The 22,757-nt window shown below is 38.9% G+C and overlaps 1 protein-coding gene across 14 annotated transcripts in view; it reads right to left on the bottom strand.

Moving 5' to 3' along the window:
* PTPRM (protein tyrosine phosphatase receptor type M) overlaps window positions 1–22,757 on the bottom strand; it is a 793,799-nt gene that overhangs the window by 407,958 nt on the left and 363,084 nt on the right. For 13 of the 14 annotated variants that reach the window (XM_046025010.1, XM_046025008.1, XM_046025007.1 and 10 more), the window contains exon 6: window positions 975–1,149. In XM_046025010.1, coding sequence (XP_045880966.1) covers window positions 975–1,149 — 175 coding nt within the window. Of the gene's footprint in view, window positions 1–974; window positions 1,150–3,029; window positions 3,096–22,757 lie in introns of those variants that run through there. The other variant, XM_046025021.1, reaches the window with a different exon arrangement.

The raw sequence follows: 22,757 nt of genomic DNA on the forward strand, positions 1-22,757 counted from the left end.
AATGTTTATTGTATACTTGAGGAAAATACAGAGGGGGCAGGCCCGTGGCCCAGGCCCACATAGCTAGTTCTGGGGTTTGAACCCCGCAGTCATTAAAACAGCTTACACAGAGAAATTTGCTGATACAAGGAAGAACTGATTCAAAAGAGATCAGCTTTATGTTTCATATTTAACAAATGCAATGGGAAAAAAAAAATTCAAAAATGGGCATCATTCTGTTCTCCTAGGACAAAACAGCAATGGCCTACCACAAATTATCTAAAAATGCCTCACAGTGTATCCAGAAGTTCAAATCATTCTGTCTGGGACCGAGAATTGCCCTAGCAGTTTAATACCATAAACTCCTTAGCCCACAAAAAAAAAAAAAAAAAGGCATTAGACCAGCAATGGAAACTTATTTATCCTCTTTTTATTTTTTTTCCCTCACACACCACCTCCCTGAATATAATGACTCAATTTTTCAGTCATGCAAAATATAGTAATGGAACCTAACTGCAACATTATGAATGTTAACTCAGTATTATCAATATGGCTTGTGTGATATGACTGAGCATTTTTATACTGGCATTGCTTCATTTTATTAACCACCCTGCTATCATAAACACCCTGGCTGGTGAATATTTGCATTTTAAGTGATTTTTCTATCAGTAAAAAAAAAAAAAAAAAAAAATTCATTCCTTAAAAGAATTTATAGGTTGTAATCGCTGTGTACAGAGTTGGCAGAAGAACTTGCCAAGAGCACATTCAGGGCTTTTGCCTGCAAATAAACCAACATAAATAAAATACGTTTTTCAGAAATATCGCTCACGTGCAAAATTTGTACTTAAAATGCAATCCATCAAGATACCTGTCACCAAGCTACTGTTCGGAAACAGACAAGGATAAGTTTGAGCTTTAAACAAATAATGAACTCACGGCCGTCTGACATGTCTATTTTAATGGACTATTTAGGGGTATAAAAATACATTAAATACCTTTAACTACCAATTCTGCATAGTTTGATATTCCAACCCCTCCTTCGGTGCGAATCATGCAGCGGTACTTCCCAGCGTCTCGTTTTGTTGTGTTCACGACATTAAAAGAAGCTATGAATCGCCGGGAACTGGTCACTTTTATTTCCTTGAGGGGAGCATCACGCCCATCAATGCCCTGCAGAAACGGGGGTAGGGGAGACAAAAAGAGACAATATCAGCCATCATACTGAACCAGTGAGACGCTTGATGGCACAGTATCCATGTTCTTTGCATGTGGATCTGGGTTCTATCGTTTATTACCCAGGGGCACTAGTTCTAGGGAAACAGCTGGTCGGGAAACTGAAATCCTGCCACGATCAACACTTTCAAGATTGAGGAATGCAAAATTAAGTGTGCAGAACCATCTTGACTTGGCCCCTTCAAGATATTAATTATGTGAAGTGAGCTCACCAGGAGTAGAAAAATGCATATGGAAAAATTCTTTATTTGACTCCCAAATGATTACCGTTTTGTATTTTCATAGCACTTTACCTTATGTTTTGATGCTTGGCTAGGAAACAAAATTAATTCACATGCTACCCTACTGCTGACCTTTTTTAATCTATGAAAAAGTAAATATTAAGAATTACGTTAAAAACACAAGTAGGTATTAACATATTCCTTACTGAACAGGTCTGATGCACTATTCTAAGCTTTATGATGTGTTTCAGGATCCAAAAACCAAGGAGATGCTTAATAGTACCTGATGGTAAAATGCTACAAGAGAAGTTTCTCCCCCATCCCACAGAAAGCAGGTTCCCTCCCTGCGGTACCTTCATCTTACACCATCCTCAACACATGAAGTCCGTCTTGAGTTATGTAGCCTCAGAAATCCATTCTATGCTTCTTATAATTTAGGGTCTCATAAGAAGGCCATAGATTTCAGTCCTTAATTACAATTCCCGGGAAAGAGGCTACCTTTAATACGTCATTTGCAAGCATTGAATAAAAAACCGTGGGCACAGACCTCACAACTAATGCATGATGCCAAGCTTTCCGTCCACTTATTCACTCAGAATCCATTTTGGGTGCCAACCAGGTGCTCCAAACTGTGTTAAGACACTAGGCTCACAGTGCAGAATGACAGAAGAGCGGTTATGGTGCCCACAGCACTTTAGTTCGTGGGAAGTATAGGCTGGAAATGAATACAGAATGACAAGTGATAGCCAGGGTGGTAAAGGGACCGATGAGATGCCTGGCAGAAATCACCATCTTCAGATATGGCAGCTGTGGGAGGCCAGTTTGAGGAAGTGAGTTGAGATCTGAAGGCCAACGAGGAGCTAACCAGGCAAAGGGAGAGGGTCGGAGAGAAGGAATATTCTATCTAGCCAGAGGAAACCAGGCAGGAAGCCCAAGATAGTTAGAACTGAAAGCTTTGGATGAAATGAAGGCAGCCAGTGGAACCAGGGAGGGAAGGAAGCACCTGTGTATTCAGTGACTTGCAGGCTCCGTGAAAGTGTTTTTATGTAGGAGTATGAAAATGCTAAGCGACACATAATAAAACTCATCTATATTACTCAGTGATTTATATTATGCAGTGTCTTTTAAAAGCTTTCATCTGTGATTTTTTTCTTTGGCGGCGTGCCCTAATGGACATGGATTTGGAGTCAGACAGACCAGGGTGCCAAAGCCAACTTCAAAGTGATTTACCTTCCTAGAGCCTCCCTTCCCTCATCGGCAACAAGAAGTGTGATACAGCTCACCTGCAGGGCAGGTGTGAGAATTTAAAGATATAAACACAGCCACTACAGACACTGGCTTACTGAGTCGCACCACACATCCCCACCCCAGTTGTGGACCAAGTGAGTGACGAGGTCAAGGAGAAAGGCGGACAGGCAGTCAAGGTACCGCTTTTATGACCTGTGAATCTAGTAGTAGAGGACATGGCTGAGATGCAGTGACAATGGGCTTGCAAAGACTGAAGCAGAGAATTAAACAGACTCACCCACCCAGCCACAGGCTACCTTAGAAAAGCACTAAGGCCTCCCACATGTTGGGTGCTGCTGTAAAACTCACAGGATGGAAGAACAGGACTCCTATAGGGGGTTAGCTCCCAAAGAAGGAGCTGGGCTGTGTATGCTCACAGCTTCCTTCCCAGGCAGCTCCTGCGTGGGCAGAGAAAAGGCAGCAGAGTGCTGCACTGGTACAGTTCCTGCCGCAGGGAAGGAAACATCAGAAGTGGGGAAGAAGAGTTCCACCAACATCCCCTGCAGTGCTTTCTGTCACAGCAGCTTGGTTAATAGCTTAAGAAGTTACAAATCAGAACACGGGGTCCCAAAGATATCTTATGGGTCTTACACATCTGTCCCGGTTTTTACTAAATCCCCCAAATTGTGCTCTGCACACCAAGGAGTTAGGAAAGCGTAACAAAATGGAATCAATATGGCATCATTCATTAATGCAACGGGGGACGGCACTCCTCTCTATAGTCCATGCGTTCAGTCTCCCAACCTTCCTCACAAATAAACAATCCAATTCTACCACCGGGAGTAACCTCAGATCTACTAACTCTATAAAACACAGTTTGTCTTTTCCCAAACTAAAAACAAAGCAAAACAAATCTAATCTCCAAGTTCGGAGGAAAAAAAAAAAAGTTAAGCCCTAAAGAAAGGCATATTTCATATTTGTATTTGTTTTATTAATCACAGCAACCAAAAAAAGGCTATCTACTTATTTATTTACTCACTTGACGCATGAATCTTGTAAACATATACTTCTATAGTAATCCTGTAATATTTTTCTGCTAGAATACACCTATTTCAAAAGAATGCTTCTTCCAAAGAATTTGGAAATATGCATTTATTGATTACTCACAACTATTCAAGACTGCGGGGAGGGCACTCAAGTTTAAAAGAAACCTCTATTTTGGATTTATACATACACTGAGAGGAGGATTACTTCCTAGGTATTGTCTCCATGCCAGAAATCTATTCTTTAAAATAAACAGCTTCAAACTAACAATTCTACACAGCTCTAGTCCATCAATTCTCAGGACTGGGGCTTTCTTTTTGAATCCCATGTACTGAATCACACAGAAAATTGGATTCAGTTTCTTCAAGAGATATAGTACATAGGAAAGAGAAACCAAGTGCTAACTAATAATCATTTTAGCTTAATTCCATACCTGCTCATCGATCTTACTCAAATCTGCAGGTCATTTTGCATTAAGTCATTCCAAGATACATGCATCCAAGCATTCATTTCACCAACACTTAGTAAAAATCCCTTAGGAGGCAGGCACTGTATCATATGGATATGGAATTAAAAGATCCCTTACCTCACTGAATTTACAATCTGGTGAGAAAAACAGCCAAGTAAGGCAATGGTTATACAGTATAGAGCAATAAACTGCATAACCCAGCAAACCCAGAAAAAGGGGAACACACTGGAGAAGGATGTGAGGATTGGGTCAGCCTTCTAGAAAGCACTACTTGAGGCCAGGCTGGAGAATGCACAGGAGTTTCTCAGGCAGGGAAGGAGGAGAAATGGAACCCAGTGAGTGAGAAGAGCTTTGCAAAAGTCAAGAGCTAAGAGAGCATGAACAATGTAGGAAGTACAATCAAATCCATGCAACTAGAACAAAGCAAGTCTAGAATGGCAGGTGATGAGGCTAGAAAGATAAGCAGAATAGGATCATACCAAGGAATATGACATATTGAGGATTATAGTTTATCCTGATGCCAGGAATGGAAGGATTTTAGGTAAGGGTGACATGAACATATCTATGGGTACAGTAACAGTCTGAAGGAAAAAATGTGGGATCCCAACTGAGGTCAAGGGAGGTTGGTAATTTTTTTCTTTTTAAGAAATCAACAAATGACAAAAAGAGGGACGAGAGAGAGGAAGATAAGGTTTCTAAAAATAATAAGGATTCTGAAGATGTTCAGGAAATAAAATAGACAAAAACTGTGTTATACTATAGTCATATCTTCCCTTTTGTAGACTAGGGTATCTTCAAAGTAAAGAAACAGATCTTATTCATTTGGTGTACATGGGTGCACCAGAAATAAAACTCAATAAATATTTGCTGACTCTAAAACTCACAGCCCCAGTGGAAAAAATGTTCCATAGGTAGAACACAGAAATATAAAGTTGCTAAATTAATAAATACATACTCTAGGTCCTAAAACTGGATAATTAGTCTTTATTTACAAGGGAGACCAATATGGAAAATTATTTGAGAGATTCTGTATGTCCTCAATCAGCAACATTGCCCAATCATCATGATTGGGGCAGGCAAAATAATAGTCCCCAAAGATGTCTCCTGCCTAGTTCTCAGAACTTGAGAATATGTTCCCTGTGCATAGCAAAAGGAAGTTTGCAGATGTGATTAAAATAAGAATGGAGATGAGGAGATGAAACAATTATCCCAGTATCCTTGAATACTAAATTATCCAGATGGGCCCATGTAATTACAAGGGAGGAAGAAGGTAGGAGGGTCACATGTAGAAGAAGGAAATGTGAACACAGAAACAAAGGCTGGAGTGATGTGGTTTGAAAATGGAGGAAGGGATCATGAGCCAAGAAATGAAGGAGGTCTCTAACAAGCTACACAGGTAAGGAACAGATTCTCCCCTATGCCTTCCAGGAGTAACCAGGCTTGCAGTCACCTTATTGAGGACTTCTGGCCTGTAGAACTCAAAGTAATAAAGCCATTACATCTCTGGTAATTTGTTAAACAAGCTACAGGACACTAATACAGAGACCATCAGGATAATGAAAAAGGCTGTTGTTTTTCAAAGATATACAGTAGTCCTGCATACTGATTTGTCAGAGCTATAAGCAAATCTTTGAGATAGGTTTAGGTCTTTAGGGCTAGCAAAAGTTGTATTCACAGGTCATCACTGTAGACAAACAAAAGAACAAAGTTGAAAGACTTACTTCTCAACTTCAACACTTGCCTCAAAGCTATAGTAATCAAAAGTACAGCATGCAAATTTTTGCTCCAGCTCTTTGTCCTGAATTGCTAAGGAAATGTTGAAAAACAAAAAAATAAAACTGGTGGCATCACGTTACCTGATTTCAAGCTTACTACAAAGCTGTGATCACCAAGACAGCATGGTACTGGCATAAAAACAGACACATAGAACAGTGGAACAGAGTAGAGAGTCCAGATATGGACCCTCAACTCTATGGTCAAATAATCTTCGACAAAACAGGAAAAAATATACAGTGGAAAAAAGACAGTCTCTTCAATAAATGGTGCTGGGAAAACTGGACAACTATATGTAGAAGAATGAAACTCGACCATTCTCTTACACTGTACACAAAGATAAACTCGAAATGGATAAAAGACCCCAACGTGAGATAGGAATCCATCAGAATCCTAGAGGAGAAAGAACATAGGCAGTAACCTCTTTGATATCAGCCACAGCAACTTCTTTCAAGATATGTCTCCAAAGGCCAAGGAAACAAAAGCGAAAATGAACTTTTGGGACGTCATCAAGATCAAAAGCTTCTGCACAGCAAAGGAAACAGTCAACAAAACAAAGAGGCAACCCACGGAATGGGAGAAGATATTTGCAAATGAAAGTACAGACAAAAGGTTGATATCCAGGATCTATAAAGAACTCCTTAAACTCAACATACAGAAAACAGATAATCATATCAAAAAATGGGCAGAAGATATGAACAGACACTTCTCCAATGAAGACATACAAATGGCTATCAGACACATGAAAAAATGCTCAACATCACTAGCCATCAGGGAGATTCAAATTAAAACCACATTGAGATATCACCTTACACCAGTTAGAATGGCCAAAATTAGCAAGACAGGAAACAACATGTGTTGGAGAGGATGTGGAGAAAGGGGAACCCTCTTACACCGTTGGTGGGAATGCAAGTTGGTGCAGCCACTTTGGAGAACAGTGTGGAGATTCCTCAAGAAATTAAAAATAGAGCTTCCCTATGACCCTGCAATTGCACTACTGGGTATTTACCCCAAAGATACAGATGTAGTGAAAAGAAGGGCCATCTGTACCCCAATGTTTATACCAGCAATGGCCACGGTCACCAAACTGTGGAAAGAACCAAGATGCCCTTCAATGGACGAATGGATAAGGAAGATGTGGTCCATATACTATGGAGTATTATGCCTCTATCAGAAAGGATGAATGCCCAACTTTTGTAGCGGCATGGATGGGACTGGAAGAGATTATGCTGAGTGAAATAAGTCAAGCAGAGAGAGTCAATTATCATATGGGTTCACTTCTTTGTGGAGCATAACAAAGAACATGGAGGACATGGGGAGATGGAGAGGAGAAGGGAGTTGAGGGAAATTGGAAGGGGAGATGAACCATGAGAGACTATGGACTCTGAAAAACAACCTGAAGGTCTTGAAGGGGCGGGGTGTGGGAGGTTGGGGGAACAAGGTGGTGGGTATTAGAGAGGGCACATATTACATGGAGCACTGGGTGTGGTGCAAAAACAATGAATACTGTTATGCTGAAAAGAAATTTTAAAAAATTAAAAAAAAGAAGTACAGCATGACACTAGCATAAGGACAGACACATGCCAATGGAATAGAGCACCCAGAAATAAACATATGTAGTCAGTGGATTTTCGATAAAGGTTCCCAGACCACTCAATGGGGAAATGACAGTCTTTTCAGCAACTGATGTTGGGAAAACTAGACATCCAGGCAAAAGAATAAAGTTGGACCCTTATCTTCTGCTGCATATAAAAATGAACTCAAAATACAACAAATATCTAAATTTAAGATCTAAAACTGTATCTTAGAGGAAAAACAGAGGGGAAAATCTTCATGATGTTAGATTCAGAACTGATTTCTTAAATACCAAAATCACAGGCAATAGAAAAAAAAAAACATTATCAAAACTAAAAACTTTGTACATCAAAGGAGATTAAAACAATGGAGAGTGGGAGAAAATATTCACAAATCATATGTATGATTGTGATTAAGATCTTGAATATATAAAGAAGTCCTTCAACCAACAACAAAAACAAGAAACAAACAATCCAAGGATTTCCAACAATATGGCTGGACTTGGAGGACGTATGCTAAGTGAAGTCAGACAGAGAAAGACAAATACCATACGATTTCATTCATATATGAAATCTAAAAAACAAAACAATGACTAAATGAACAAATGGCAGAATCAGACCTGTAAATATAGAGAAAAAATTGACGGCTGTCAGAGAGAAGGAGAAAGGGAGGGGGCAAAATGGGTGAAGGGGAGTGGGAAATATAGCCCTCCAGTTATGGAATGAGTAAGTCATGGGAATAAAAGTCACACCATAGGGAATATAGTCATTGAAACTGGGATAGTGTTGTAGGGTCACAGATGGTAGGTATACTTGTGGTGAGCGCAGCATAAAGTATAGAGTAGTTAAATAACTATGCTGTACACCTGGAACTAATGTAACATGTTTTAACTAGACTCAATTTTTTTTAATGGGCGAAGAAATTAAAAAGACATTTCCCCCAAAGAAGATATACAGATGGCTGATGAGTATATGAAAAGATGCTCAACATCTTTGGTCAACAGGGAAATACATATCAAACCCACAATGAAATACTACTTTACATCCAGCAGGATAGCTATCATCCAAAAAAAAAAAAATTAAAATTAAAAATAACAAGCTGTCGAGGACATAGAGAAATGGGAACCCTGTGCATTGCTGGTGGGATTATAAAATGATGCAGTCACTGTGGAAAACAGTCTGGAAAGACCTCAAAAAGTTAAAAACAGAATTATCATATCACTCAGGGATTCTACTCCTGGATATAACCCAAAAGAATTGAGAACAGGTACTCACACACACACTTATACACCAATGTTCACAGCAGCATTATTTGCAAGAGCCAAAAGGTAGACAACAACCTAATGTCCATTGATGGATGAATGGTTAAACGAAAGATGGCCTATACAGGCAATAGGATATCATTTAGCTTTAAAAAGGAAGGAAGTTCAGATGCATGCCATGACATGGATAAACCCTGACCACATTACATTAGGTGAAATAAACCAGTCACTATGGACAACTATGGTATGATTCTACTTATATGTGGTATCTAGAATGAGCAAATTCATCGAGACAGAAAGTAGAATGAAGGTTACTAAGAGTGGGAGGAGAGGGCCCCATGGGAGTTATGTCTTAATAGGTTTTGTTTCAGGTGATAGAAAAGTTTTGGAAATAAATAGTGGTAGTGGTTACCTAATGTTGTGAATGTTCTTAACCATTAAATTGTGCTTTTGGACACGGCCAAATTGGTAAACTTCACATTATGCATGTTAAGTCATCACTACCTACCACAGATCAACAGCGTAAACTCTAGCTTTTACACCTTTATTCGAAGACTGTGCTAAAATAATCTGGAGTGCAGGTTAAAAATGATTGCAAAAACATAGGTAAAATGTACTTGGTGAGCTGAATGGAGAATGGAAGGAGGGATGTGAAGCAGACCTGATACGTCCAAGCAGGGGCAGAAGAGGAAAGCAAGAGAGGAGAGCTTTATTCAACCAGCTAAGGGGGAGCCAACCCATAATCCAGATGGCTGAGTGTCATAGGTGTCCACAAGCTACCAGGTACATCCGGCTCAGAGCAAACCCACACAAAATATATTCTTAAGGACAATAAAGAGAAGTGCATAAATAATGAATTCTGAAACACTGAAAAGAAATTTAAAAAATAAATAAAAATTTAAAAAAGAGATGGATTTTTTTTAAAGGATTTTATTTATTTATTTGACAGACGGAGATCACAAGTAGGCAGAGAGGCAGGCAGAGAGAGAGAGAGGAAGGGAAGCAGGCTCCCTGCTGAGCAGATAGCTGGATGCAGGGCTCAATCCCAGGACCTTGGGATCATGACCTGAGCCGAAGGCAGAGGCTTTAACCCACTGAGCCACCCAGGCACCCCAAAAGAGATGGATTTTTAACATCTAATGTTTAATGTAGAAACTTAAAAAAATAGACATTTAAAAAATAGACATAATCCAATCACTTAAAGATAAATAGTGTAAATATTTTAAGGTGTTTTAGTTTACTTTTTTCTGATGCATTATTTCATTTAAATAAAATTTGAAATTGTGGTTTTGTGTGTGTGTTATATCTGTGATACCTACGGACATGTTTATGCCATTAAATGGTTTCAAAAACATGCTTTTTAATGTTTCCCATTTTATAGCTATAGCCATTATTTATCTATATATTTCTTTATAACTATATATTGAATTATTTACATGCTTCACTGTTATAAATGATGTTAGGACCATCCTTATTCCTAAAATTGTTGGTTTAAAAGGAATGAAAAATTTTAAGTTTTTTTGTTTTTGATAAACAACATAAAAGGCTTGAAAGAGAGTTAATTATCTATTTATAAGAACTGTTTTTTAACAAGAGTTCAGATGGCTCCTAAAATCAAGTTATTTTCCAACTCCTTTCAGATATTACAAATGGATCAAATAGGACGGAGAATTGACCTGAATCACTGATATTTTTTACAATATTTCCAAAACAGTATAAAGGTGTGTGTGGGGAGGGACCCTCAGCTTATCTTGGGTAAAAGGGCAAATATTCAGGAAAAAAGTATTTATTTTTGTGATACTGCATGGCTTCCACAGTACAAATTCAGTTACTGTCCTCCAGATAGAATTTCAAAATTAAAATGAATCCCATCTTTAATATTTTCAAGAAGGATAAATTCCCTGTAATATTCTGAGATGCAGTCTACACTGACCTCCTCCCACAAGACAAGGCTGATCCTTGAAATTCACATCTTCAATAGCCATAAAGTGCTATTTCTAAAAATGGAATAGATAAACCAAACTAAATAAGATTAAGTGTGCTTAAGATAATTGAACAGAAGAGCATGCAGCACTACTAAAATGTATATTTAGAATTAGGGACGCAGTATTTAACTATCTAGAAGATAAATCACTAAGGTTGATGCATATCATTTAAGTTTGTGGTACGACCAGTAATTTTATACAGGCATAAAAATCCCACCTTGCAAATGCATGTAGAACAGTTGCCTAAAGACTGGAGAACATAGAGGCATCACATGATGTGAACAAAATGAGCAGAGAACAAATTATAAGTCTAAACGAGGCAGGAGAGCAACAGGAGAAAAAGGTGTGAAGACTGAAAGAATAAAAGAAAGAGGAAAAGTGACAAAGGAGAAAAGGGGGGAATTCAGTCATCCCCCCTTAACTGCTGGAGATGTGTTCCAACACCCCAGTGCATGCCTGAAACCATGGATAGTATTGAACCCTAAATATACTATCTCTTCTCCTACACACACATACACACCTATCGTAGGGTTTGGTTTATAAACTGGCACAGTAAGAGATAAACAACAATGACGAATAACACAGCACAATTGCAACAATATACTGTAGTAAAAGTTATGTGAATGTGGTCTCTCAGAATAACTTACTGTACTGTACTCACCCCTTCAGTGATGCTGTGAGATGAGAAATTGCCTACGTGATGGGACAAAGGGTCGCGGTTGACCGCGGATAACTGGACCCATGAATAAAGGGGAATTGCTGTAGCTCAAACACAGAAAGTCAAAAAGGAGTGGAGAGAAGTTGGGTGAGGCGACAGAAGGGAGAGGCATGATGGCAGAGGAAGGGTTCAAAGATGGCGAGGACTGAAGCAGACAGAGACACAGAGATGAGAGCAGACCAAAAGCCTGAACTTGAGACAAAGTCCTAACTCACAGGGAGGAAAGACCCACTTCTTGGACAATGTTGATTCATTTCCTTTTAAGTTGTGACACTGATACTTTACTAATAGTCTCTTTGTTTCCTGAAGGTGAAAAAAATCCGTCAGGTCCAACAGTGACTTTAGGTTCTGCATTAGCTCAGTGACTGATAACACTCATGAAGAAGGAATCCACAATAGGGTTGATGGAGGACACATGGGAAGATGTCCTCAGATAATGGGGGGTATGGGGAGGAGGAGAGAGTGCTCACCCCTCACCTGGTTAGTGTCAAATCTGACTTCTTGGGTTGCTAGAAAGGAGGAGGATGGAGTGTTTCCAGCTGTTGGCAGGACACCAGGCGGCATCCCTTGTGATATCTCCACGGACAAGAGGAAAGCAATGTGGGGCACATGCCAGGAAGGCTGGGTGGACCAGAAGCCTATGAACAACCAGAGTCTATGGCTGCTTGTCAGCACAGATGCTGAAGCAGGTTTCTGAAGCCTTGGCAAAGGTTATATCCTTGACTCCTCCAACATGACTATTAATGTTACCAAGAGTCGTAGTTGTGTTTGTCATATGTACAGGTGACTAACCAGTGCATGAATGTGTAAAATGAGATAAAAGAAATCTCCAAAGCCTAACAATGAATTTAAATTAATGAGATAAATATCAGTCAAAATAAATGTGAATCAATCCCGTACTCCCTAGACTTTACCAGTGGATCATTGGCAACCTTAGAAGCACCTTCAACACTTAAAGGTATAAGAAGTTTGGGAAGTGGATTTTTTTAAAACCTAATTCAATTTTCAGTTATACTAATAGAAACAGAGTATCTGGGGAGGCGGTGCCCCCCAGAAGGCAGCATTCTGTTCTGGGGGCTCCTGTTTTCCGAGGAGCATATGAGAAATAGGCTTGTTCAGCGGAACATGAAGAGGACCTTGTATGAATGTACAGCATTCATCATTACAGGTAAAAGCTGGTAAACACCTGGAAATACATGACTTGAGAGGGAGAAGAAAGGATAATTATCTTCCAAAATTGAAAGACCAGACATGTAAAATAGGAACAGCACTTAAATGTCATGGCCATGGGGTTCTATCCATTATCTGAAACTCTTTGGGTAAAATGTGGTTCAGAATTCATATTTATTTTTAATTTTAGAAGGGTATCTATATGGTATATTGTGTGATATCCCAAAGAAGTCTGGGCCAGTGCTCCATCACCAAGGACATTGATATTTCTGCATTAAAACATGTGACTGACTCTAAGGAGGAAAAACAGGCCATAAAGTTTCAGGTGAAGTGTTGTCACCAAACGGATTACAAAAGTGGGCAGGTTTTGCCGCTACATTAGTTGTGGAGAATTTCCAGGTTTAGACTTGGGAATAAGAGTGACCTCTAAGAATGTACACAAACTGTTCCGCCCACCCCCACACACTGCCATGACCCCACAAGTCTGTGGGATGCCTGGGCTCTAGCCACACCAGGCTCTGAGCTGTTACTTTCTTTCCCAAGCAGATACCTTCCAGGTCTCTGTCTTCTTCCTCCTGGAGGCCCTCCCTGACTTATCTCCATCACCCATGTATACTCAAAGAGGCCAGATTTAAAACTGAAACTTCTGGATGGCCCTCCTGATGCCCTGTGTCCTATCTAGCTACTCTTATTAATGCTACTGAACACTTGCTAACATAGGACATAGCTTACTTATTAGGGTCATTGTCTTCACCCCTTACCAGAATATAAGTCCCACAGAGATAAGGGTCATTCTCTTCACCCCCTACCAGAATACAAGTCCCCCAAAGGCAGGGATCTTTGCCAGGTTCTTGTTATATCTCTAGCACAAAAACCATGCCTGGCACATCCAAGCAAAGGTTGGTAGCACTATTAAAGGGATTAAAGGGATTTAGGCATTGAATGGGTGACTGAACAAGTTGATTTTTAAGATGTCTTTTGCTTCACAGCTAGGCTTCCTCGCATCAGAATTAAACAGGGAAGAATGGGGAATAGCAGTCCCATTTCTCTGATTCAGGGAGGCATGAAAAGACATGTGACTCCTTTCCTTGTGTGTCTTTCTCCATGACACAGATGACAGATAGGACAATATGTTCAGAACCTCTGGTACTCCTGATCATCTCAGAGCCTATGGGATACTTTCTGCTCTTCTGGCAAAACAAAGCAATGAAAATGTGTACTACGTAGAGACAGTGAATCTGTTGGCCAGTTTTCTCTTAATTCTCATATTTAGGGAGAGGCAGCCCTGCCAAGGACGGGTACTCCATGTTCTCTAAAACCCTTATAGCAGGACAATGTGGCATTGCCAAGGACGGGCATCCAGATCGTTCTTTAGAATATCAGAGTTCACAGTGAAAGAGAGCCCAGGACATGCCTGTCAGGAACAAAGACCTGTACCTGTGGCACAACCTGGCACCTGAATGTCCAGGGTTGTTAAAGAAATTGCTTGCCCATCTTTTGTTACCTTAATAAAACAACCATAATGGCCATCTCTGAGAGGAAATGATCTGAGTGGGTTAAATATGGCTTTGTACAAAAGCAAGAGTGTCTTTAAACATGCATGTATTTCAGTTTGAGCATGCTAGGAAAAAAGGTACTGATAGTCATTTAAATTAGACGTATAATCTTCTTTATGCAAGAGACTGACTGTAGAACTTCTAAATGAGCAGTAATTTACCATCAAAAAGATACATATTAAGTCTTTTGGAAATAGTTTCGCCATAATCAGAGCAATGATTGAGAGAAATTGAGGTCTGGGATGTTAGCAGCACTTGGATCAAATTAGTCAATCCTGGGCATTTCAAAGTTGCTCTGAGTGCACAAGCCTAGAGAAGATACTGGCCAGTCACCTTTCCTGAGCCAGGTGGCTGGGGATGGACTGAACCTTCATTTACTCAATAGGGAAAACAGTCTGTGTTACCGCACTTGCAAATCCACTCATTTGGATGAAACTGACTGAAATCCTTTTTTTTCTTTTTTTAATTTTAAAGATTATATTTATTTGACAGAGAGGGACACAGTGAGACAGGGAACACAAGCAGGGGGAGTGGGAGAGGGAAAGCAGGCTTCCCGCTGAGCAGGGAGCCCGATGTGGGGCTCAATTCCAGGACCCTGGGGTTACAACCTGAACCAAAGGCAGATGCTTAACAACCGAGCCACCCAGGAGCCCCAAAACTGACTGAAATTCTTACCACTGGGATCACAACAATTATCAGCAAGACCTGAAATAAACGTTTTGAAAATATTTTATATAATCTAAATCCAATAATAATCGATGACCTCAACATTTCTACCTTCTGGAGACATATATACATTATATATATAATATGTATATTATATTATGCTGTAGTGATATATATCACATATATCTTATATTATATTGTATTATGTTAATATATACACAAAACTTTATATATATATAAAATTTTAATAACAAAGATACTATTGACCTTTGATTTCTAGGCCATAATGAAGCCAGCCCAAATATTTACCAATTTGGAAGCGTAGGACTAGAAGTTCTTACTTATATTATCCTATACTATGAGTACACACTGACAAGTATACTTCAATTGGCTAAAAATATACAGATAGCCAAAGTAACATGCAGATATCCAAAGCTGCGTATTCTTTGAATGTGTAACAATCTTACAGGTATTTTCAAGTAAAAAAATGATTCTGGAAATTTAGAATCTCATGCTGATATTTAGGCATAGTCCATTTCATTATATATGTGTACTATCTGAATGACGTTACTTAACCAACTTTTGTTTCATTTTACAGAGACGTTCATCCAAATAACACAGGATATACACAATAAATGCAGTAGTTAGAAACCAATGAAATTAGAAGTTCTATAGTCTTAAAAATCAAATATCCCACTGTCGACTAGATTAACTCAGCCACAGGAAACTCAGAGGCCTGACACTGACTGACATTTCCCATTAGTTTAAAGGTTTGGGTTTGCAAGGCAAGGAACCGACCCCGTTTCCTTCAAAACTATAATAATGACTCTCTCATATGAGGACGATGGCTGTGCCTGCATAATCGTACACGATCTAAAAGATGGGGCTAGTCCTCAACATGGCTGGCTAAGAACATTACTTTTTCCCAATCAATATGCCTTAAAGTACACAACTCTTCTGAAAAACATAGCTGAATGAAGCTAAAGATGCAAGATAAAGGAGGCTAAAAGTCTAGTGGTTCTGAATTTCAATTGGAATCGTCAGTATGGGGCACCTACGTGGCTCAATTCGTTGAGCCACTGCCTTCAGTTCAGGTCATGATCCTAGAGTTCCGGGATCGAGTTCCATAGTGGGCTTCCCCTGCTGGGCAAGCAGCCCGCTTCTCCCACTCCCTCTGCCTGCCACTCCCCATGCTTGTGCTCGCGCGCTCTCACTCTCTCTCAAATAAATAAATAAAATCTTTAAAAAAAAAAGAAATTGTCAATATGAACTCAGGACATGTTTTTAACTGTGTGTATAGGTATACATCCTTGCCCTGCCCCATGGGAAGATCCAGAGACAAAAGAGCATAGTAATGAGTACCTCTTATGCTCAGACTGTAATTTCCAATGACCAGTTCCCACTAAACAAGAACCAGGGCTCCCTGGAGAAATGGCTGACTCTAGGTCATTGAGGTGGAAAATGTAAAACATAAGCCTGGAATATATTGTCACACCAGAAAGTAAGAAAGCCAGCTAGCATGGTCCAGGACAGGGGTCACCCACCTGAGGAAGCCCCATTTATTTGAGCTGCGATAAACATAGTAAGTGTGATGGGTCAAAACACAGCAAATGTATTTAAATCCACCAGTTGATGACAATGACAGTGATGACAATGACAATGATGACAATGTGGTGATGACAAAGACCATGGTGCTGGTGACAATAACAACAATACTAATAACCTCTTGGTCACTTTTAGGTGATGCCAGTGAACTACCTCTTTACTTTAAAAACAAAGTGCTGAAAAAGACAAAGTATCAAGCATTTATACCATCTTCCCTTTATTATTTCCGTATTAGGGTAACTCATATTTCATATGGGAGAGCTTTTCTTTCTGGGACTATTCTAGCAACTAAACCAAGAAGGACTGGTATCACGGAGCCATTCTGCAATCCTTAATAAATCAATGAATGTAGGAGTGGTCACCTGTGGCTGACAGCTTCACAAAAAGGAAATAATTGCAAGAAACACAACAGTCAGAAGAACACATTAAATGACACTGCCATTAAATGGCAACAAGCAAAACTGAAAATATGGGAAACTGTATAGGATAAACACAGTTTCAGCAACAACCACCAATCTCCCAAAAAGGGGGGGAGGGGATGAACTTAAGACCCCCACTCTCTACTTGCAAAATGTCAACTTAACTGTTATCACAATGCAAATAAATGGCTAAGAGAAATAAGGTTATAAGACAGTCAAGGAAATCTGAACACTGATTATTTTTCTAGATCGTGCATAGTGTTTATTATTATTTTAAGGGCTCTTATCTTTCAGAGCAGGGGTCTGAGGCTCCATCCAGTCAGTCACCTGTTTTGTATAGCTCAAAAGCTGAGAATGGTTTGTACGTTTTTGATCACTTTAAAAAAACAAACAAAACAGGAATACTATTTTGTGACAATGAGACTCATATGAAATGCAAAGGTCAGTGTCCATACGCAGAGCTGCACTGAAAACAGCCACTATCCTTCATGTGTGTGTTGTCTGCAGAGCTGTGCCGTTGCCACAAAGCCCGTCTGGCCTGCAAAATTTACTATCTGGCCCTTTACAGATAGTGTTTGCCAGCCCCTGTTTAGAGAAACATTAACAAGTTAAATGACATGATGACTGGGATTGCTTCAAAAATAATCAGACGGGGAGCAGGTGGAAACAGAGAGGCAGCAATTGGCCACATAGTGTTGGTGTTGAAGTGGAATGCTGAGTATATTAAGCTTTTTCCAATTTCTCTCTAACTCTGTGTATATTTACAATTTCTGTAATAAAAGTGAAAAGAAACTTTCTTCAAGGAAGATGTGAAGAAAAGAATGGCTCATTTCTGTATTACTGAACAACTATTTTAACTGTCGTTATTTCCCCCAATGATTTTGCTACTGGCTTGCAAATACTCCAGTGCTGAGAACTATTTTGTCTAGGTGTCATTCACTTCCTGTGCAAGCATCGAGCTTTTCCATTTCTATGGTAAAAGTACCAGCACCAGTAGAAAAGAAAGTGCCCTTTGACCCAGGGAAGACATATCCCAGGGCTTGCGGCCTGGATCTCTGGCAACATTTGCCTAACTCGTATATTTAGCACATGGAAAGTATATAATATATATTTCTTGAGTGAAAGTAATAAGGGGCTTCCAAATCTTAAAAATAAACAGAAACTCCGTTAGTCACTTGTCCTTTGTGCTTAGAGGACATCACTTCTAACAGAGACAAACAATTTTATTACACTTGGGCAAGAGCCAATGCCCTTTCTTTTGCATGAAGGGAATGAGGATGGCAGTTTTAGAAGTAAAGAGGGATGCAAACGAGAATAACAAACTGCTTTATGACTTCAAAGTTCATCCTCTGTAGGAACTGCCTGGCGGTTGTTGCCAAAATATTCAGGTCTTGCCTCATGCTGAGTCACATTTCTACAGTCCAAAAGACATTTTTAAAATTAAAACCCATCAGAAATTGCCAAATTTTCTTTCCATCTCAAGGAAGGACTTAGGTAACCTTCTCTCTTTCCTTTCTCTGTACGTGATGCCTGATGATGAAACTGAAAACCTTCTAGGACTTCCAATGCCACCAGAGGTCTGTACATAAACTGCCCACATAAGACATTTCCATTTTTCCTCTCCTTCCAAAAAAAAAAAAAAAAAAAAAAAAAAGAGAGAGAGAGAGAGAGAGACCAAAGAGGAAAACAAAAGTAAAAACAAAACAAAACAAAAAACTAGAGATCCTAATAGTGTCCAAACCCTCCAGGACCCTCAGTCCTAGGCCTGGCTCAGTAAAAGGAGCTAGAAAGACAGAGTGTTTGTATTCTCAGCCCTCAATCACAGAAATTCCAGAGCACGGCCACCTCTGCCTTCTCTTCTTGTGACACAGCTATGGATTCTTGGAGTCAAGAGAAACAAATGAACCACTTGATGAATTTGAGAAAAGCTACACACACACAAAAAAAGAAAAAATTGCTTTCACAAGATTTATGGCTCTTGGCCTCAAAGTAAGCAGTCCTTAAGAGGTCAAGCTGATGCCTTTCTCTTCTGCCCTCAGAACTGAACCATCTTGACCCATGGTTTCAAGTGCCATTTCCCATTCTGGCCCGGAGACCTTTAGATTGCTGCTGAGGACAGAGCTCTCCAACTACTGCTCCAACTTTTTCTGGGGCATCCTTCTCGAAGCACCAGCAATTTATGTCTTTTTGGACTGAGGTCATATCACAAAATAAAATTTACTAATTAATGCCTCCTGGAATCTCTCATGGAAAGTTATACTGCTTCACTAATGTAAAGTGTATCTTTACCTTTAAATTAAACTAATCCAAACTCACACTAAATTAAAACATACAGTATATGCTTTGAAGGCTTTTGGTGGTTTCAGTCTGAATGTGCATATTGCATTATATATGCATATATGTATATATATATATACATACATATATATACATATACACACACACACATATATATATATATATATATATATATATATATATATATGGATATTCAACTGACTAAAACAATAATGGATGTAATTTCAACCACTCAAAGTTTTAAGGAGCAAATGGTTCCTATAGCAACTGAAGACAGTCCTCTTTGTGCATTCCTGGTATTTTCTATGATGGTAAGTGATGTTAAATTTATACTTTAATATATATGGTATAAAATACCCAAGTTAAACTTGCCAAGGAAACCATAATTTTACTTCTTTTCAAATCATTTTATGGCTTTTATACATAATAGCAAAATTGGTCTGATATACAGTTCTGCTTTTTGCCCTCATAATCTATAAAGGAAACTAAAAGGCACCAAGAAAGGTTGACCAAACACATATATTCCCTAACAAAAAAGCCAAGGCAACATCCACACACACGAATGGAATTTTAATTTTAAATTCTGATAAAAGCTATCACGTAAATTACTACGTGGTGTTTATGAATCCACAAGGAAATGTCTGGGTCTTTGTACTATGCAAGAGGCATTATAGTTAAGGATGTACATTCTGGAGTTACATGGCATGGCTCAAATCTTCAGTCTTGTTACTGGCAATGTGTTCCTGGAAAAATTACTGAAACTTCCCAAGCCTGTTTCTTCTTCTATGGACATATAAGAGAGTGTTCCTATGGATCGGTTCAGAGAAAAAAATGCCCAGACACAGCCTAGCAGAGTATCTAGCACACAGCAGTGCTTAGTCAATGGAGCTGTAATTTTTTTATTTCAAACACCTCTGTTGAAGTCAGTGATATAAATACTGGCAATATAATTTGTAATTTATTCATTCATAAATCAAATTCTATAGCAGGCCAGACGACCTATTTATTAGAACCATTTTAAGTTATAAAAATATGAAGACTTTCCTTTTTCTCTCTCAGAAAATTCCCACAAAGGACTAAAAATCTAACTCAGAAAAGAAATATGATAAATGTATTACACTGGTGAAAAATGCTGTTTTCACAATTAGGTAACTCATGGAATTACATATCAATCTCTCAAAAGAAAAAAAAATCTCTAGGCCAACAACTACAAAAGTTTTAATCCTAAGTGAACATCATTCTTAGAAAATCAGTCTACCCAATTCAAGAGCTCATACTGAATTACATTCCATACCAAAAAAAGAAAAAAAAAGTGAGGTGGGTTCATCTATCAATTACTATGACACAGGTCTGCTGTCATAGTGAGGACTCAAACATATTGTCCTTGAGAGGTGCATTTCTATTACCTTTCACTGAAGTACTGTGGCAAGAATTTTTTTCTACGGGGTGAATTAGAAAACAAAATTTTACAACAGAGGGGGAAAAAAATACCTAGGGGAAAGGTATAAGGAATGAAAGTTTGAAAGAGATGACATACTAACCACATTTGCTTCCAAAACTATTCTAACTCTGTGTGATATTTGCTGCATACTCTGAAATAGCAAAAGGGACATCACTAGGTTCTATGTATCCCTACTCTCATCAAAACCATCCCTTGGAGATGAACCATAGCCATAAAACCAGCATCCCAGAAAGACAGATTCTGTGTCTGTTTCTCATGCCAGCCTTTGAGACTCACCTGGAGGAGACACATGATTTGTTCAGGCAGTCAGTAAGGGAAGTGACAGGAGCAGGCATTTACTGAGTATTTGTTATGTTATAGGTACTATTCTAGCTGCTACATTGCAACAGTATTTTTAATAGAGTACTTCATAGTAACACCATCTGATTTCTTTTTCTATTTCTATGAACAGATGCATGTTATGAAATCATTTAAAAATGTTATTCTGGTGCCTTACTTCTAATGAACACTAAGCCTTGTTTGCTAAAAAAGTAAAACTCAATGATATTGTACTATGATGGTTCCAAAATTAATACAGCTATTTTCACAGTAAATCTAAGCATCTTTGATTAAAAGACAAGTACTCAATGAAGAAAAATGTCCACGTGGCAAAATTTACTTATTTGTAAATATGTATTTATAATTGACTTTCATTAGCAAACTAAACTGTATTTAATACATATCATAATTAAATACATAATATACGATTGTGTTAAAGTTCCCTACTTTTTCTGGGCTTTCATTTTCTCATGAATAAAATTTGATTTGAAGACTATTCCACATTCAGATATTACATAATTCTGTGATTCTAGAAAATAAGCTATTGAAAAATGATAGGGGTCTCAAGATCTGTGGAGAGAAAATCACTGTTTTCCAGGTTTCCTTGGCCAACTCCTATTCATCCAACTTGCTCATGCCAGTTCCTGGCTTGGTCAAAGCTGCCATTCATCTACTGTTCAAAAGGCATCTCTACTGCCCCCCTGATTTCTGCCATTTTTCCTGGAGGCTGAACCACTTTCTTTTCCCACCCACTTCCGAGTTTAAGATGGTAGCCAAATGCCGTAGACTGAATATTTGGGTCTCTCCCAAATTCGTATGATCAAACCTAATCTCCAGTGTGACAGTATCGAGGTGGGCCTTTGGGAGGTAATTAGACTTAGAGAAGGTCATCAGACTGAATCCCTCTTGATGGAATTGGAGTCCTTATAAGGGGACGCCTAGCCTAGAGCTCACTCTCTGCATGCGGGGATGCAGTAAGAAGGCTGTCCATAAACCAGGGAGCTAGAGTCCTCACTGAAAACTTCACCATGATGGTACCCGGACCTTGGACTTCAGTCTCTATAAATTGTTTAAGCCACGCAGCCCGTGGTGGTTTGTTATAGCAGTCCAAATCAACCAAGACACCAAGGAAGAAGACGAAGGAATTTGGAGGAGCCTCCACAACGATCAAAAATGAATTAAACAGCAGAAGTTACAAAAATACCCAAACTACACAGATGCAGGGGAAGAGGGCAAGGTGGCCCATGTTTCCTAGAAAACAATGTGCACAAGCCGTCTTCAGATTTATGACCATCAATACTAGCTTTGGCGACCATCTTTATTTATTGAAAAGTTAAAACTGGTATTATAAATATTAATTCTTAGGGGAAACAAGTGTATGTAGGAAAATAAAATTTAAAATGCTTCAGAAAGTACAACAGTAATATTAATATGACCATACATGGCTTAAGGGGCATTTAGGACTGTGTAAAAATACATCTAACTCAGAAATTGCCCATCAGTATGAAAAGAAGGACACCTAAAATTCGATTTTCTCTTCTCTATATCTTATTACATACTCTAAGATATTTTAAAAATGTAGGCTCCACAGTGATCAGAAAGTTGATAATAACAGGCAATACTGTCGTTTTTTGTGTACTTGAATGATTTTACACATACATTTCATTTGAGTGTACCCCACAGTGACAGTCCCTGCTGAGACCATGTATCTGATAGCACAGAGCCAAGTTTCTCAACAAACACACTGCACGCCACTTTCATGCTACAAAGAGAAAACC

Source organism: Meles meles, chromosome 12 (assembly GCF_922984935.1).
Source record: "Meles meles chromosome 12, mMelMel3.1 paternal haplotype, whole genome shotgun sequence".
In the NCBI taxonomy this organism is placed as follows: domain Eukaryota; kingdom Metazoa; phylum Chordata; class Mammalia; order Carnivora; family Mustelidae; genus Meles; species Meles meles.